Consider the following 17,442-nt stretch of genomic DNA (forward strand, 5'->3'; position numbering starts at 1 on the left):
GTACAACTGACCACCTGACTGATCCACTTTAATAACAAGATTATTATTGGTGACCGACATCAGAGCTCAGTTGTGAGGAAGAACGCTAGAAAGACGAGTGAGTTCACTTCACATCTTCAGCCAGAAAAGGTAGGAGCTAAAAGCGCTTTAAAACTACGCAAACAGTAGGGTAATGGGTGGATTATAGGCCTGTGGGGCTGCTTACCAAGTAATCTCTTTGTTATTTGGCGTATCTCGTTCGCCTTGACCTTCAATCTCTTGCAATTTACAAAGCCAATTACAGAACACTGGTGTTTCTCAGTCATTTAATACCTGGGACCACATCCACCCTTAATTATCGTAAGTACACATGAAACAATTTTTGGAAACACCACAGCAACTTGCTAAAAATGCTGATAAATTAGGCATACTTTTACAAAAGGTTTTACAAATTAGTAAACAATTTTCTTTAACAAAATCAGTTATTGGTAAGCTATTAGTCACTGAATAATCTTGCAGTATACGATTTAATTTCACTGTTAGCTTCGTGGTACGGTTGACAGAGGTGAGCAACTAACTGACAAGTGACCACCATATTTTTGGAACAACCTGTATTTAATAAACAACACTCATTATCACAGTTGGGAAGGAATTAATTACAGCTGTCCATAAAACCGGGGTCCACAGTGACCGCGCGGTCTGAGGCGTGGGCCTTGTGTCGATTGGTCGCCGGGACCGTGGGTTCGAATCCCACTCAAGCCATGGATGTTTGTCCACGTTTTTCTGTGTTGTGCTGTCCTGTGTACAGGTAGAGGCCTTGCGACGGGCCGATCCCTCGTCCAAGGAGTCTTACCGAATGTCTATAGATGAAACCAACAAAGTGCTCAGGCACTTGAAGAACGGGTCATTCCCAGTATCCCAGTATCCCATAAAATCTGTCCAGAATAATTAATGGCAAAAGGTAAAGTTGTCCATTGCGCTTAATAAGCACCACGCCATGTATGGGGAGTGGAGGTACAGCTCCCACGCATTCTTAACCTCTGCGTCATACAACCTCATACTCTGACTGTTTTACCCCCGAAGAAAAAAACCGAGTACCCAACGGATGGAAGGCCGAGTGGGCCCCGGAGCCAGTCTGGAATATGTGGCAAAGAGAAAAATTCTGCCCTACCGGAAATCAAACTCCGGTCGTCAAGACCGTCTAGTCACGGTTAATACAAAATTAAACGAGAGGGAAACTGAAAATTCATAATGCCAAGTAACAGCGTAGGATGACTCGCTTGTCATGGTGGAAATATAGTGCATGTGGTAAGCCTATGTAGTATGCGATGTTATTAGTCTAAACGTGTCCGAAATGGGAAACCTGTTTGAATCTGGAAAATACAGTGGTAACATGACATTCCATTAAACCAGCTTAACTATAGTAATGAGAAATCAGACGGTGATATACGTGGGATATCAAATGTAAGAGAAAAGGTGGATCTTCTAAGAAATTCAACTACAACTGAAACATTACTTTATTAAAGAATCAAATAAATGAGTGATTACATCGATATTTGATCATGGTATAAAATAAAAACGTCGGTAAAATGTGACAGGAAGTGAACGTGTTAAATCGTTATGACACGACGAGATTTTGGAGTTAAGTATTCTGAAAATCGTGAACACTTAAATGGTCAAAGGTTTTAAACCTGCAGCATACGACTGGCAAACGAATCTTTCTTCTAGAAGTGAGACACAACAATGGAGCGTTGGTCAGGTCGTGTTGCCGTGGTAACAGGAGCCAGTGCTGGGATAGGAGCGGCCATCGCCCAGGAACTCGTCAAGAAAGGGCTCAAAGTGGTCGGACTGGCGCGCAGAGTGGACAGAGTTGAGGTGTGTATTTGCTGAACATACTAACGCCTGTATTCCAAATTCATCTCACTTAAAATTATTAAATTTCTACTGTTGTGATTAAAATCAGAACTGATAGTTTCGTGGGATTTGTCTCGATAAACCCCTTTTTAAAACAAATAATTCGTCGCTATTCTGTCCACGTGGTGCAACCAATTTACTTAAAGATAAGCTGTTTCGCTTTGCGTATTTGATGTACATAGACTATCGTTTTCTTGGTTGATTTCTAAGAGTATCGGTTTTCTTACAACAAAGAAACATAACTCGAATAAGTTTATCTTTAAATGGGGCCCATCTTCTAGTTCATGAAGTACACTACTTAATACAAGTCTAAAAAACGTATTGAAATTATATTGAAATGTATTTAGTTATACTTCAACATCCTTACACTAATTAGTGTTATGACGGTGTATCAAGCGTTTAAAAATATCACCTGTTCAGTTTACTTAGGGGTAATGCAACATCGGCTCTCTTTATTTGCATAATATTAATACACTGCATTAAGAAAATGAATTTTGTTTTCAGGAGTTATCAGCAGCTCTCTCTTCCGAATCAGGAAAATTATTCCCGTTAAAATGTGACATCATAAGAGAAACAGATATTAAGGATGCCTTCAAATGGATCAAATCCAACTTAGGTGGAGTGGACATATTGGTTAACAACGCTGGAGTTGCTAGCGAGAACAGTTTAATGAGTAAGTAACCATAGACATCAGTCTATGTTACACAAAATTAAGTAATCTGAGCGTATGTTTAACCCTTCGAAGCCATAATTCAGTCCTTACCTCAAAGAAAACACTACACTTCACTGTGAATGTCGTTTAAGGAAGTAATCCATGTGAATGTGAAAATCATACAAAATTCCATAAATTCATGATGCATAGTTACTGACTGTTAAATCAGATGGTACATATAGTTACCATTATACTTTAAAGAGCTAATGTAGAGAGTATTGCAGGGGGTCCGGTGGACAGCTGGAGAAGTATCTTGGAACTGAATGTGTTAGCACTGAGCGTCTGCACTAAAGAAGCTATCCAGTCCATGCAGGAACGATCAGTTAATGACGGACATATTATTCACATGAACAGGTTGGTAGGACTGACCAACACTTTCTGACCCATGTGTTTCAACATTTCTGTCTCACGTTATGGGCCAGATGAGTGTCGATGAGATTTACGAAATCCCGAATGCCCTCGGCACGTAAGTAGATTGTCGAGATAACATTGATTGAGTGCGATATTCTTGACTCAAGTAGACTAGTCATTTAGCAACAAGCTGCATTAATTCTTATGAAACCAAAGTTAAGTAAACAATGTTCTTCTGGGATGCTACGCCGTGCTGACTCGTAGGTAGATAAAGTTTTTCAGAAAAGCTAAAAATGGAGACAAGACAGATACCGCCTCTTTTGAGAAAATGGGTTACATCGTATGCAAGTCAGCCTGATATTTAAGTCGGACAAACTTAAGAAACTTTACCTAACCTCTAAGCAGTTACATGATAAGGACGCAACAAACCTAGAAAGAAATCCCTGTTCTTACTTTTCACATCACTTCATGATCTAACGCAGGTCTCTTATGAGTACATGCCATCTGAACTATTAAAAAGTGAGGTAAATTTTCATTACACCTGAATAAAACTCAGCTGAAGTCAAAGAACTCAAACTAATCTGTTAACACAGTGTTTCAGGTCACACAATGCCTCCTACCATTTTTCCCATCTACATGTACGCTGCGTCAAAGCATGCAGTTACAATATTAACGGAAGGACTTCGTCGTGAGCTGGTTGAACAGAACTCAAACATAAGGGTCACTGTGAGTATTCTTTTGTTAAAACCCCAATAAATACCAGATGTTATCAAGTTAATAAATTCAATGACGAGGTCGCATAATAACACGTTCTTTTGAGTTGTGTATCATCCACACAAGTTACGGAATTGATGAAAATTAGAAAGGAAAGAGTTCTAGATGATGCACATTGTGGGCGATCATGTGTTGAGATTAAGGATAACAACAATTATATAACCAAGACAACCGAAGAATCAGTATTGTTGAAACTACATTTGAAATAAGATCGTCATAAAAAGACGTCCTGCAAGAATTGTTTAACGCTTTGTTCTGATTATAAAATTTGTGAACCCTTGGACCAAATGCATTGAACATCAGGCCGGCTACGTAGACAAAATAAGATACGTTTCATTACTGTGTCGAAATTTACAATAACTTTGTTTTTAATATTTTATATAGTCCTATCTTTATATAGTAAATATCAACCAGTCAGTACAACGTTGGGCTGATGAACATTCCTTTTTGATCCCGTTTTTCACACTATTGTAAATTTTTGAACAAATAAATCCCGTCATTTGAGTTCAGAAATTCATCAGTTATTATTAGGACGAAACATTCAAAGACTATAAGAATGCCGGGAAAAGGGCGCTCGTGGAGGAGACGAGCAATGCACACAAAATCTTTGTCGGGAAACCTGGAGTGAAAATATTACGTGAAGACCTAGGGGCACATGGGAAGTCAATATTAAAATTTACTTTAAAGAAATTGGGTATGAAGACGTAGACTCCTGAGCCGCCATTTTATAAACGTATACTATTTCGTCATACCAGTGTTTTTGAGAGCAGCATAAACCATTTAACATCATTTTGGTATTAACTATGTCTGCAGAGCATTAGCCCAGGCCTGGTGAAGACAGAGATACTTGACGTATCACGAAATGCTATTTGTTCCGAATCCGTTTATCGTAATTATGCTCACCTTGAGGCAAAGGACGTCGCTGAAGCCGTGTTGTACGTGCTGGGAACCCCTCCACACGTTCAGGTATGACGTCTCCGCTATAAGAATTTATTTATTTTGTTAGGAGACAAAAGGCTCTAATTTATTTTTTATCTTCCCACAAACCACCCTCCTTTCTGCTTTAAACTCGTTAGTATTTCAGTAAAATCACATATTTCTATCTAATACTTTAGTAATTTATACATATTTACACTATTTCTCAGTCCTTGCAAAAATGTTTTGCCTTTCGGAGTTTCTCAGTTTTACGTCCAATTTTTCCATCTCTTTTCCATTTTAATAGGACTTAATTTCACATCCCTCACCTTTCGTTCACAATTATAAAGTATAAATATTTAATTTTCAAATACTTTCAACCCATTTGCCGCCCTTAGATTAAGAAACCAATCTGACACCGTAAAACAGGAGAGGAATAATATTGTGCAGTGTAGTATTACCATGCTATATTGTTACTAGAATAACGTAATATTCTATTTCACTTGTGTTTCCAGGTTCACGAGCTGATAATCAAACCAAGTGGAGAGATTAGTTAACGAGCACTGCCAAAGTATAAATTCTGTGGAGTGATAAATCTGATCTATATTTTAAGCTATTTTAATTAATTAATATATTGCATCAAGGGATCGACAAGTCCCTCTCATCGGTCAACATGTCTACAGACAAATTCGTCGGAATATTAAAAAGAAATATCACGTCACCACTAAAATGCATATTCTAGGTATGGACCAGATTGTGGTGGACTGGACTGGACTGGATTGCTTTCATGCAGTATTTGCAAGTATATCAAGACGGCGTGTTATTTGCATTGCAGGAGATTTTTAATACACATAAATTGAGTTATTATTGTAAACACAACATTTATGCAAAAGTAATCAATGTATGTTTTAATAAAGCTATATAATATACAGGAATTTTTTAACGCTGATATGTGTACTGGTGGAGGGAAATTTGAAAAGATTGCTTGAAAAGTTCCTGCAATTCCGTAATGTCCAGACCCATAATTTCATCTAGACGAACAGAACGATAAAAATTTATTTATTTCTACTATATAACAAACATACGTATCACTGCTAAAGATTTTTATACACATTTTATTTTCTAATAATTATTATCTTCTTGCATTTACGAATATTAATAAAGTTTTGCCAACTCATGTCAGTGCATCTTTTGACGGCTGACAGACAGACGTTCATTTCGGACTCCAGTAAAACAGTTCAATAAACATAACTGATTAAGTGATGAAAACGTGACGGTGAAATAAAATAATGGACAATTTATGCGATTAAACAAGAATAGGACACAGCAATGCAAAGTTTCTTAAATTGACGCTAGTACAGAAATGCTTAATAGCCTTAGTTTGATACGTAATTGTTTTAACTGCATTCTACACTAATATAGCTTCCTCATGTAGCCACTGTGTAGGTGCTTCAGTAATGCACTCACACATACTTATGATAATTAGTCTCCTTGACTTAACATGTGCTAATTATCTACACAAGCACAATCAATCATACAATTGTGAAGACCCGAACAGATGTCGCCTTGTGAATGAGATGCATTCATACACATCAATTTCTATATTTTCAACAAGCAAACTTAACGTTTTACTTTCAAATAAATTCGTTGACGCCGCTAAGCAGAATCTTTCTTGAAGAGCTGAGAGTACGTTCAGCCAATCAACATATTCCTCGTATTTTTTATTATTTGTAGTGTTCTGTCTGACGACAGGTCCATATGAACAGGATCCTTCCATCCTTTTCTCGGACTGGGACCTGTTCATATACGTTCTTGGCAGATGATCCAGAAGTGGTTTGCCATTGCCTTCTTCTGTGTGTGAATGGAGTAATTGTTGGGATGCCACGGAGAAACCGGGGAAGCCCCCGGAGGAAAACTCCGTGTTGCCTAGACCACGGCCTTGCCCAACACAAGTTATAAATTCGGGCACCGCCGGGAATCGAACCCGAGACCCCAGGATTACAAGGCCAGCGTTCTGACCGCTAGACCACCGTCTGTCCACCCTCGTCTTTTATTGAGATATAAAGTTCATGGTCCTGTTCAGACAACCCTGTAGGATAAAAATGAAATTGTTTGTGTCAAACAAGTATTCACTCCCTTATTTTATCAAATAATTGCGAAGTTAAAGTGACAGCTGCAGGTACAAGACTAGGGAATAAACATGAAATAGTCTTATTTTCGCTTCTGGATTGTGACGCTGTGTAACCTTGAAGTTCGTTATCAACGTTTCGGAAGAACCCTGATAAACACCAATCATGAGAATTTAAAATCATCTGTCTTAACTTACAGACAATTTAAGGACACGATGTCTGTTAAAAATCACATTTTTATTATCTCTATCTGCATTTGTTTGTGAAGTCTCAAGTTTATACTCCACACTGTAGAAGCATCAGTCAAAAGATAGAAGTATAATACTTCTGCAGTGACTTGCAAATAGTAAATATCAAGTGTTTTGAAGACGCTAATGCAACACGACAACCTTAACGAGAAGTTGGAATTTTTTTTTTTTTAAGAAAAACTGAACGTCACTATCCGAATTTCGTAACATCGATAAAGTCTTCGTCCACTGAAGATAAAATGTAATATTGCGCAAGACTGCGATTTTAAAATATGCTTAATATACGAATTATTCGCCATCACATAGGGACCAGCACTTGGTCCCCAAAAAACTTCCCATCCAACGGGTAACGGGGATCTATCCTCGGTAATAAGGAGGCCTGAGCGTGAAACTGACCATTTTCTTCCATTTAATGACGAGGATAAAAGTTTATGGAGCTTTACCTCCACTCCCACTATTATTCTTCAAGGAATGATGCATAGGAACAGAGACAACGTAAACTTTACCTTTTTAATACTTGGTTGTGTTGATATTTATAGATGGAAGATTCTAAGATGTATACTCGCGCACTTGCTCGATATCAGATATGTTAATACGTTTATTTTGGGGGATTCTGTTCAGAGAAACAGAATTATGAACCCCCTACGAGTATGCCTTGTGTATCCGCCACGTATTTCGGAATAAATTTACCGTATCACAGTGCACAAAATTGTTAATAATAATAATTTTAAATATGGTACACAACATTGAAAAACCTTTAAATAAAAACCGGAGGGACAAACGGACAGCCCCCAGAAACACATTAACACCAAGCACCTCCGAAATGCTGGTCAGCATCTATCAGGCTACATGACGCAACATCTCAGAAGACGACTGAATTGATAGGAAGGCGGAGAAAATTTCAAAACGAGAAATTCAATAGCTTGTACATTCACGAAATATTATTAGGAAGATCAAATCAAGGAAGATTAGATTTGTGGATCATGTAGCACGAATGAGGGTAATTAAAAAAAATTATGCAAGACTTAAAGGGAAAATACCACTCGGAAGGCGCCTGCGTAAGTTTGAGGATGATATTAAATTCAATCTTATGGAAACATAATTAGGCTCGCCGTATCAGGATAGCGACCGGATGTAGGCTCTTCTGAGCACGGTAATGAACCTTGGAAATGCATCAAAGGCGGGGAATTTCTCGGGTAAGAGGCCATTCTGCCCCATGCAATTGATTTGTTGCTTAGTAGTCATGAGAACGTGAAGTGTTTTATGTGTTTGACGGCGCTAAATGCATTCAACTAATACATTCTCCAGCAATGAATCATCATTCAAGACATGTCATGTTTTCTAAGTTTTCCTTTTGTTCGGAAATGATGGTGCATATTTTTTTTAAAATGTGGGCGCTGAATGTGACGCCACGAACAAAATATATAAATTCGCACTCGGCCATACTGCATTCAGTCTTCTGTGACCTACTCAACAGCGAAGTGTGAGAGGTAGGTAAATCTGTAACCACTAGTTGTTATTTTTTAAACATTAACTTACGTACTGAAGGTCATTCTTGCGGATATGGCTGGCTTTTTTTCAGACAATGTGTTGTAAACTACTTTCGATATTTCGTAAGGAAAGATAAACTCTCCTTTAGTAACATGCCAGACTTCCCCAAACCTCATTACAAAGACCACACGTCTAGATACTGCCACATCTACACAATCCTTAATTTCCCACCTGAGGAATTACGCTAGGACCACTTAAGACAAAGTCCAACAATTTGGCATGTAAAAATTTCTTTCTTCTAGAATGTAACACAACAATACAGCGGCCAAGTGAGACATGCAGTGTAATTAGCATTCAGATTTATGACAACAATCAGAAATTTTACCCAGATAAAGATAATGAACATACCTACACACAAATATGGCGTTTAAAGTTTTTTATAGGTATCTAAGCGTTAAAAGAGGCCGTATATACTGGTGTTTGGTGGACCTGGAAAAAGCCTTTGACGCGATTGATAGGAAGGCCTTATGGTTTAAAATGAGACGGAAGGGAGTGAGTGGAGGAATGGTTGAATGTATCAAGAGAATGTATGAGGGAACCAAATTTTGTGTGAAGTGTGGAGAAAACGAAGTGACGGACCTGGTTGAACAAAGTAGAGGTGTTAGGCAAGGGTGCAGTCTGAGCCCCTATTTGTTTAACATTTTTATTGATGATGTTATCGACTATATCCAGGAAGGAAACATACACGCGCCTGTGATAGGGGATGAATCAATTCCGGGGTTGTTGTTTGCGGATGATTTAGCATTTGGGTCGTTTACGGTGAACGGCTTGCAGAAGGGAATCAACCAAGTGGCGAAGTACTGCAAGGAATGGAACTTGAAATGCAACTTGGAGAAGACGAAAGTGTTGGTATGCAAGAGGGGAGGGAAATTGAGAAAGGATGAGAGGTGGTTTATGAATGGCAAAATAATAGAAACAGTGAAGGAAATATGCTACCTGGGTGTGACCCTGGAAAGCACAGGAGGGTGGGCTAAACAAAAGGCTAAAGTAGTGGCGAAAGGGAAGCAGGCCTTAGTGGCGATAGATAAGTGCTTAGCCAGAATGCCACATATGAGGATAAATATTTTAGAAAATGTATACGAGATGGTATGTGAATCGAGAATGATGTATGGGGCGGAAATATGGGGATTAGAGGAGGGATGGAAAGAAGTTGATGTAATCCACGGGAGATTTTGTAAGAAGGTCCTAGGGATACCAAGGGTCGGAGCAAATGGGGTAGCCGAAGTGGAACTGGGGAGAGACAGCAGGAGGAGCAAGGTTTTAGGGTTGGTCACAAAATTTTGGTTAAGGATTTTGCAAATGGACAGGGATGATTTAGTAAGGAGATGCTACGACTGGCAGGTACTGAACTTGAAAATTGGGGGATGGGCTAAGGGGGTAAAAGAGGAATTAGATAAATTAGGGTTGGGGTATATTTGGCAGGATCCGCAAGGAAGAAGTGTGGGCAGGACGTGGGAAATTTTAAAGGAAAGGTGCAACGCCATAGAAAGACAGAACGTTTTTGCTAAAATTAGAGAAAAGAGATCTCTGGCGTTGTACGGGGAGATGAAATCAGGGTGGGGTAGACAGGGCTACATTGGTTGCTGTACGAGGGTGGAGAGAGAGGGATGGGCATGGTTCAGAGCGGGTATTTGGAAGCTGAGAGGGATGAGGGGGGGCATGGATGGGAAAATATGCCCTTTATGTGGGGCGACAGAAAGCGAGATTCACATACTATTAAAGTGTACGGAAACCGGGAGGTGGAGGGAACAGCTCCTGAGGAACAAGTGGTTCACCGTTGGCGAAGAGTTGGCCTTCAAGAAAATTTTAAGCACTACGAATGACACGGAGGTCAGGGATGTAGGGAAATTTCTGTACAAAGTAAGATGTAAACGACAGGTCAAAATTAGGAATTTAGAACTGCCACTGAGATAGAAGGCACGAGAACAATAAGAAAGAGTTATGTAAATAGTATTAGGGATTAAGGAATAGTCATGTAGAGTAGCATTAGTGAATAGTTGTAGTAAGCAGTAGTGCTAATAGTGCTACGTATGTAAGGACTGTGGCCGTGAAAACCTGGTGTTAGGCGGCCACAGATCTCTGTATATAGTCTAAACCAAATATATTATATTATTATTATTATATGTTAGGAGCTACAGACTTGATAAAAGTGTAAAACTAATGATGTAACTAAAAATACTTACTAATAAAAAGCATCTAATGAAATTATTCTCCCAGTTTTTCACTGATAAATACAGAGTTTCTGATTGTTTCGTATATGGACTGAAGGGTTTGAAGGAAATCAGACTTCGTAATTTATTCCTAGAAATTCCTGCTCTTAATTGTCTCTAAGGCAGGCTTGTAAAATTCCAGCATCCTTCTGGATAAACCACATTATTTGATCCTGTGGTCTGGACTGTGTCATTAGTTAAATGTAATACGATTTTGATAGGACACGACAGTAAAAATGTAATTACAGAGACTCTAATAAGTAATTAACTGAATAAATTAATTATTTATAATGTTTAATACGTAAATAATCACATAACCTTAATGTAAGCTTTAGACCGTGTTCAAGAATAAATTTTTCCAGCTATTTTAATAGCAGTTCGATTTTAATTGACTCCACGAAGCGGAGTCCTCAAGAAACCAACAGTTGATCAGGTAATCAAGAATTGTCCCGCCTCTTATGGAACCCGAAAGCTCATTACTATGTTCACAAGAGACCGAACAGCTTTGACATTACCTACGTACAGAATACTTTTCGATAGTTTAGTCATGTTGTTTTCGTGCATTTGATTGCTAAAAATTACGTAAGAAAATACCTTGAAGAGATTACAAAGGAAACGTCTAGAACGGATGTACCCGGTAACGAAGGACACCAACAAGATATCGTTTTAAAACCGCGTTGTATAAAATTTCCTTCTACAAGTAGCATACGACCTTCACTTGTCTAGACCATCATTACTTTTGCTGTGGCATGTAGCGGCTGGCTGACAACAACGACTACGCCAGGAAGAAACGTCTATTTACATTACATAATTCCGTGTTGCATCGCTGATCACAACGCTACTAAAGGTACAATTTGGCTGCACGCGACAGAGACAAGCGACCGAGGCAGGCGACAGAGTGGGGAGACGGACACATCGCAGCTTGTCGCCACACACTTTTGAGGTGACGACCGAGACATGCGGCAAAGTGTTTGTTTTCTTTGTTTTGTTGAGACATACGTGCACATATTCTGTGAAAAATGAGTACAAAAATGCTTCTAAAAAGGTTACTCGAAGAAGAAGAATAAGAAGAAGATGATGTGTTGCTGTGTTATTTGTTGCGAAAGAAACAAAGAAAACCTATGAGTTCAATATTCAAAACCAGACGCGAAGAAGGTTCTTTCTGTCGGTGGTCAGTGGTCGGTTTTCTGCTACTAATTCTACCAATTGCTCATCTTGGTCACCGGTAAATTTAATTTCTGCCATTATTTTACTCAACAACACACGTGCTGCCTGAGCCCGTCGCGAGACACTACTGGTCCGAGAGCGGTCTCCTGTGCTTTGTCTCTGTCTCGCGCTCGTAATTGTACTTCATACGATTGTACAGAGATCAGATAGGAAGCGACCAGTCTCGGTCTCGCAATTCTGTCGCCTGCCTCGGTCGCTTGTCTCTGTCGCGTGCAGCCAAATTGTACCTTTAGACGAAACTAGCATTCATAAACAGAAAGAAAGTAACAATTGACAAACGATAGTTTTCTAGTTTTGTCGAAGACACGTTTTTATTAATGTGGATTTTCAGTGACATAAAAGTAGCTTCGGTCTCGGCCTGTGTAAAAACATTCTCCTCATCAAGGAAAAAAAAAGACAATGACAACTAAAAATATAATTGCTTGTATCGAGTCATGAGAGTCATGAGAGTTTGAATACTGCACGACAATTAGGGGGGGGGGAATCCTTCCGTGGTCATGAAGCTTGTAATTTGCTGACTGTTACTGTAGTAACGTTCTGTGATAATATAAGTAGTGACAACAATTTGTACTTAAGTGTTCTACTATAAAAAAGTTTTACTTTCTCGTAATCCATTCTGCCGAACATTTACGATGCAACTCTATACTTAAATTTCATTATCTAAACTACTGTCCCAGTATACAACGCAGTTTTTTCTTAAATGCAAACCTTCAAGCCTGCATTAAAACATGCTAGTGCTTTTTACACAACGTACGTTCGCACAACGGACATGTCTGCATTTTTTCGTATAGAAAATTAGAGGTAAGCGAGCAGGATAAATATTCTCACCAAATTTCACGTAAACAAGTCAATTATTTTGCCTGAATATGTCAACTCGTTAATTAGGTTACATAGAAAGAACTTGAATCTTTCAAAAAATTAAAAAAAATAAAAAAATAAACTGTGGACTTAGGAAAAATTAAACGGTAAGAAGCTCTTACTTTTTCATCACTTCTGAATCTGGCTTTCTGATTTAAAAAATGTTTCGTCCTGATATAATTTATACTCCAAGAATGTAATCGAGAATGTCACTGAACATTTTCCGTACATAAAGTTCTTTTCAGAAACATACAATAACTGCAAACTAAACCACACCAATGGAGCGCTGGGTTGGTCGTGTTGCCGTGGTAACGGGAGCCAGTGGAGGAATTGGAGCCTGTATTGCCCAGGAACTTGTCAAGAAAGGGCTCAAAGTCGTCGGACTAGCGCGTAGAGTGGAGAAAATCCAAGTAAGACAGAGATTAATTCTTGAGAGAAATGTGTGCATGCGGGCTTTTGTGAACACGGTATGAACATCTAAGTTCTGTAAAATAATTTATGAGACTTCGTGGATATCCAAGGATATCCCAGCGGTAAAAATTACCAACATTTCGGAAGATCTTCTTCATGGTCGTTCTGACGGAAAATTACGTCGGAAAACATGTCAATGGTAGCCACACACACATTTGTGATCTGACTTGGATTGACCAATCAGAATTCGTGACAGTCCCTTATCTCCGGAAACAAAGCCTCCGAAACTGCATTCCCATCACTTCTGTCCTGAATGAGGCTGCAATTTCTTCCGAAACGTCAGTAATGTTTGCGACTTCGATATAGTACGATCCTACAACAAATTTCATGATCAGATCGAAAAATATCAACTGCTTAAGAGTTTTAGTAGTTGGAGAGGAATTTTATTTTTAAATTTATAGTGTATTTAACGACACTCTTTCAGTACCTCAGGCTATATAGAGTCAAATGAGAGGATGATAGCGAATAATGAATTGGAAGGGATGTGGAAGGAAGCGGTAGTGACTTAATTGAATGGCTTTGTAGATTCTTCTGTGGCATTAAATCGTTACAAATTTAAAATCCTGAACTGAAAACATTTTTCTTTCAGGAACTATCAGCAACTCTCAAGACGGCACCAGGCAAACTTTACGCTGTGAAATGTGACGTCACAAAAGAAGCAGACGTTAAGGAAACATTCAGATGGGTGAAAAGTAATCTTGGAGGGGTGGACATTCTGGTTAACAATGCCGGAGGTGACAGTTCAAACAACCTCATTGGTGAGCCACGATTTCGTTTTGAGGAATAATCTCTAGGGTTTAACGCTCAAAGCGCTGTAGAAATGTCTAGAAATATGAGAGTGTGTACCCAATGAGCTATTTTAACTAATTCAACAGATTATTTTTGATACAGATGGCCCAGCTGAAAGTTGGAAGTCAATTTTCGACATAAATGTTCTGGCTCTGAGTATCTGCACGAAGGAAGCAATCCAATCTATGAGAGACCGAAACGTAGATGATGGTCACATTGTTCATATAAACAGGTATGTTACCTGCAGGTTTAACAAGATCTAATAAGAATATCCAAAGCAGACTTACGTAACGATTACGCACCTGATGTATGTGAGAATATGTATCTATGTTCGAATACATTTTAATTACACAAGCGTAAAAAGGCTTATATAAACGTCAGGTACTTATGACACTGTGAATTAATATTGCACGTCTATAGTTCTACACTGACATAATTAATGGCATTGGCAGGCAAATGGCTCACATCTACATCTAGGTCTTCCAAGTTATTTCATCCTTTCAGGTTTTTCAAGTATAATTTAGTATCTGATGCATTTATCGTCTGTCCCATGCTTACTACATGCCCGGCCCATATAATCCTCCTTGGTTTTACCCCCCTCAATAACATTTGATACAGTATAAATTATGACGTTCCTCATTATGTAATTTTCCTTATACTCAATTTTCTTTTTAACAGCACCCTAGGACACGTTGTACCCCCTGCGGAATTTGGGTTTTCAATGTATACAGCATCGAAATACGCTGTCACAGCGCTGACCGAGGGACTGCGAAAGGAACTTGTCAACCTGAAGTCCAATATCCGAGTCACTGTGAGTAAATAAATTGGATTAAACGCATAAATACGCTAGGCTTATACGCGGTAAATGGACAGCGCTTGTCAAATTACTGTTTCTGTGTCGAATTCCCTGGCCGATAATATAAAAGGTGTTCCTTTTAATATAAAACCATGATTTCACTTCTACCATCATCATTGATCCTATCCTCCCTTCATTCGGACAGAAAAATGAAGTGTTACGTCCATACAAAACAGTTACTAGGACTATAATTTGCCGGTTCATAAAGCAACGAGTGTCAATCAGGTACAATATTGATACTGTTTGGTTTGTAGAGTGGAAAGTGCAGTTTTCAGTGGCGGTTCGTAATTTTTCGTAGCAGCACCTCTACAAAAACATGTAAAATAAAAACGCTAAATTTTAGTGGCGATATCAGCTTATAAGATGTCAGTAAACTAGTATACTTGAACCACACTCTGGAAACCTTAACCTTACATAGTAAAAGTGTACTGATTCAAGGCATTGGTGTTACAGAGTATCAGCCCTGGAATGGTGAAAACAGATTTTCTGACTTCTTCAGGAACGAAACTCGTAACGGCAGAAGCCACGTATTCGAGCAATCCTCACTTGCTTCCAAAAGACGTCGCTGACGCAGTCCTATTTGCTCTCGGAAGCCGTCCGCATGTCCAGGTAACGGTGCAGTTACATCAATGTACAAATGAAATTTCGTAGCGTCGAAAACATTTGACGAACATCGCGAACGCCTAACCCTCTGACATCAGAATCGGAATGGCCACTAGTATCAGATCCCACCACAAAATACGATCCGGTTCTAGTTATTTTCCTTTCATCTATTTCCCTAACATCCATCTTAACGCATTTCTCCGATATTATTTTCGACCATACAGGTGGCAGTCCTCTAAGCCACTTTGACATCAAAATTCAGAGTACATTTTTTGTGTCCTCCATCTCACATGTTGAAACGTATCTCAGAATATAGCCCTGAACACGGAAGCAATTATATATATTTTTTTAACAGTAGATTTCGGTTAATTGGGACACATAGGGACTAGATTGGCAATTAAGCGACTGCCCCAATTATGCGAAGTTTCAAACAAATGGCTGCCCAGATTAACCGATAGCCCAATTAACCGGAATCTACTGTACGTTTCTATTAAACCACTAAACCAAAACCGGATTCCATTGCTTACTGCGATAACAATACTTGTGGCCTTGCAGAAGTGGAACTCATTACGTTGAACACAATGTGCTACCATCCATAACAAATGAACCTAACAAGAATTAATGTTTTTGTGAGAAAACAAAAATATTATAACCTCGTTTGTTACAGATTCATGAGGTGACCATTCATCCGGTTGGAGAGAAGATTTAAACGGACAAAAGAAAGAACTTCTGCATTACGTGCATTTATGTACCATTTTCCTAGAGACTCTCTAGAAGAACATTTGCATAATAAAATCATATAATCAGCTACCACCGCTTCAAGTTATTTATTCTTGCACGACCTATCTTCTTGGCCACCTTTCGTCACTGACCGGTGCTAATATTTATCTCACTTGCATTTCTTGTCTTTTTTTACACAAGCTGCAAGTTTAACCCATCATAACCTCCTTCATTTCACTACCCAAACGATGTTAATTAACGTTACTTATCGCCAAGTTCCTCGTTACCAAGGCTCTAAAATAATAATAGAGCCCGAATGTATTCTACTCTTAATTTCATCATGAACCTCATTTATATTTGCATAAGGCAGGTCCCGGTTTGGCCTAGGACAGCCCAAATGGAATTTGTAGCTATCACAGTGACATCCTTCGGTTTTCCCAACAGCTGTTTCTTATATCGTGTTACCTTCCAGAGAGTAAACACAAGGCCCGTCTGCGACTTAGTTCCAAAGAAATAAAGGTCTCAACCCGTCGTAACAATAAAAAGGTAGACATATGACCTTAATGTGCGTTAATTCGTCCACTCATTTTGTTCGCCACCACAACGGTAATTTCAAATAGGTCTAGGGCCCTATTCGTGAATTCATACTTGACACGACGTATCCTCGTAGAACCATATATTCACCGCTTATTCTAACAGAATTAGAAAAAACATTAGAAAACATTAGGCCTACTCACCGTAGCTGCGGGTTGCCGTCATTTAATGGAGTCCACCTATGGTGACTCTGCTCTGTAGTTACATCCCGTCTGAAGTTCCGCTTTGCTTCGGGAGTCCTTGACACAGCTGATGATACCACTCACACTTTCACTTATCGTCCTTGGGCACATCGCAAATTCGGGTTGGTTCATCACAGAAAGACTTCAACGCCAGCTTCCTTGCTGAAGTTCTGGAAAACAAATGAAGGGCCGAGGTTAGAAGATCAATCTAATTTGTGCCAAGATCGATTCCGGCATCCATTTCGTCTGATATGTGGCGGGTATTACAAAGATGAAACAAATTTACTCCGTGCAGCGATGAGAGGTAGAGAAATACTAAGAGTTCCGGCAACCCTTGAAACGGAATAAGTTTTTATTAC

At 39.0% G+C, this 17,442-nt stretch overlaps 3 protein-coding genes across 6 annotated transcripts in view; 2 read left to right on the plus strand and 1 right to left on the minus strand.

Moving 5' to 3' along the window:
- LOC110834645 (uncharacterized) overlaps nt 1-17,211 on the minus strand; it is a 97,091-nt gene extending 79,880 nt beyond the window's left edge. Inside the window, exon 1 of the mRNA XM_087356355.1 lies at nt 17,045-17,211. Coding sequence (XP_087212481.1) covers nt 17,045-17,066 — 22 coding nt within the window. The 5' untranslated portion in view covers nt 17,067-17,211. The remainder of the gene's footprint in view (nt 1-17,044) is intronic.
- LOC110834648 (farnesol dehydrogenase-like) lies at nt 60-5,580 on the plus strand. 2 transcript variants are annotated; one of them, XM_022074042.2, is made up of 7 exons: nt 60-129; nt 1,708-1,854; nt 2,398-2,566; nt 2,830-2,959; nt 3,550-3,682; nt 4,544-4,696; nt 5,161-5,580. In XM_022074042.2, exons 2-7 carry the CDS (start codon nt 1,723-1,725, stop codon nt 5,200-5,202), a joined length of 759 nt encoding a protein of 252 aa, XP_021929734.2. In that variant the 5' UTR covers nt 60-129; nt 1,708-1,722; the 3' UTR covers nt 5,203-5,580. The 2 variants fall into 2 exon arrangements, with proteins under 2 accessions (XP_021929734.2, XP_087212485.1); XM_087356359.1 differs by lacking the exon at nt 60-129 and having other exon boundaries at nt 148-1,854.
- LOC110834647 (dehydrogenase/reductase SDR family member 11-like) lies at nt 8,363-16,397 on the plus strand. Of its 3 annotated transcripts, none has more exons than XM_087356356.1 (7): nt 8,363-8,512; nt 13,104-13,278; nt 13,929-14,097; nt 14,231-14,360; nt 14,807-14,939; nt 15,438-15,593; nt 16,255-16,397. In XM_087356356.1, exons 2-7 carry the CDS (start codon nt 13,147-13,149, stop codon nt 16,294-16,296), a joined length of 762 nt encoding a protein of 253 aa, XP_087212482.1. In that variant the 5' UTR covers nt 8,363-8,512; nt 13,104-13,146; the 3' UTR covers nt 16,297-16,397. The 3 variants fall into 3 exon arrangements, with proteins under 3 accessions (XP_087212482.1, XP_087212484.1, XP_087212483.1); XM_087356358.1 differs by having other exon boundaries at nt 8,424-8,512; nt 13,114-13,278; XM_087356357.1 differs by lacking the exon at nt 8,363-8,512 and adding an exon at nt 12,670-12,811.
- Nucleotides 17,212-17,442: the final 231 nt, after the last annotated feature.

Source organism: Zootermopsis nevadensis, unplaced genomic scaffold (genome assembly GCF_977971745.1).
Source record: "Zootermopsis nevadensis isolate Lab colony 2312 unplaced genomic scaffold, Znev_1.0 Znev_ptg000027l, whole genome shotgun sequence".
NCBI lineage: Eukaryota > Metazoa > Arthropoda > Insecta > Blattodea > Termopsidae > Zootermopsis > Zootermopsis nevadensis.

What these genes read in the sequence shown, in the direction of transcription:
- LOC110834648 (XM_022074042.2), top strand. Translation starts at nt 1,723, where the DNA reads ATGGAGCGTTGGTCAGGTCGTGTTGCCGTGGTAACAGGAGCCAGTGCT. An exon ending in TAGCGAGAACAGTTTAATGA is followed by an intron (nt 2,567 to 2,829) that starts GTAAGTAACCAT and finishes AGAGTATTGCAG; the next exon opens with GGGGTCCGGTGGACAGCTGG. An exon ending in ACTCAAACATAAGGGTCACT is followed by an intron (nt 3,683 to 4,543) that starts GTGAGTATTCTT and finishes CTATGTCTGCAG; the next exon opens with AGCATTAGCCCAGGCCTGGT.
- LOC110834647 (XM_087356356.1), top strand. Translation starts at nt 13,147, where the DNA reads ATGGAGCGCTGGGTTGGTCGTGTTGCCGTGGTAACGGGAGCCAGTGGA. An exon ending in AGTCCAATATCCGAGTCACT is followed by an intron (nt 14,940 to 15,437) that starts GTGAGTAAATAA and finishes TTGGTGTTACAG; the next exon opens with AGTATCAGCCCTGGAATGGT. An exon ending in GAAGCCGTCCGCATGTCCAG is followed by an intron (nt 15,594 to 16,254) that starts GTAACGGTGCAG and finishes CGTTTGTTACAG; the next exon opens with ATTCATGAGGTGACCATTCA.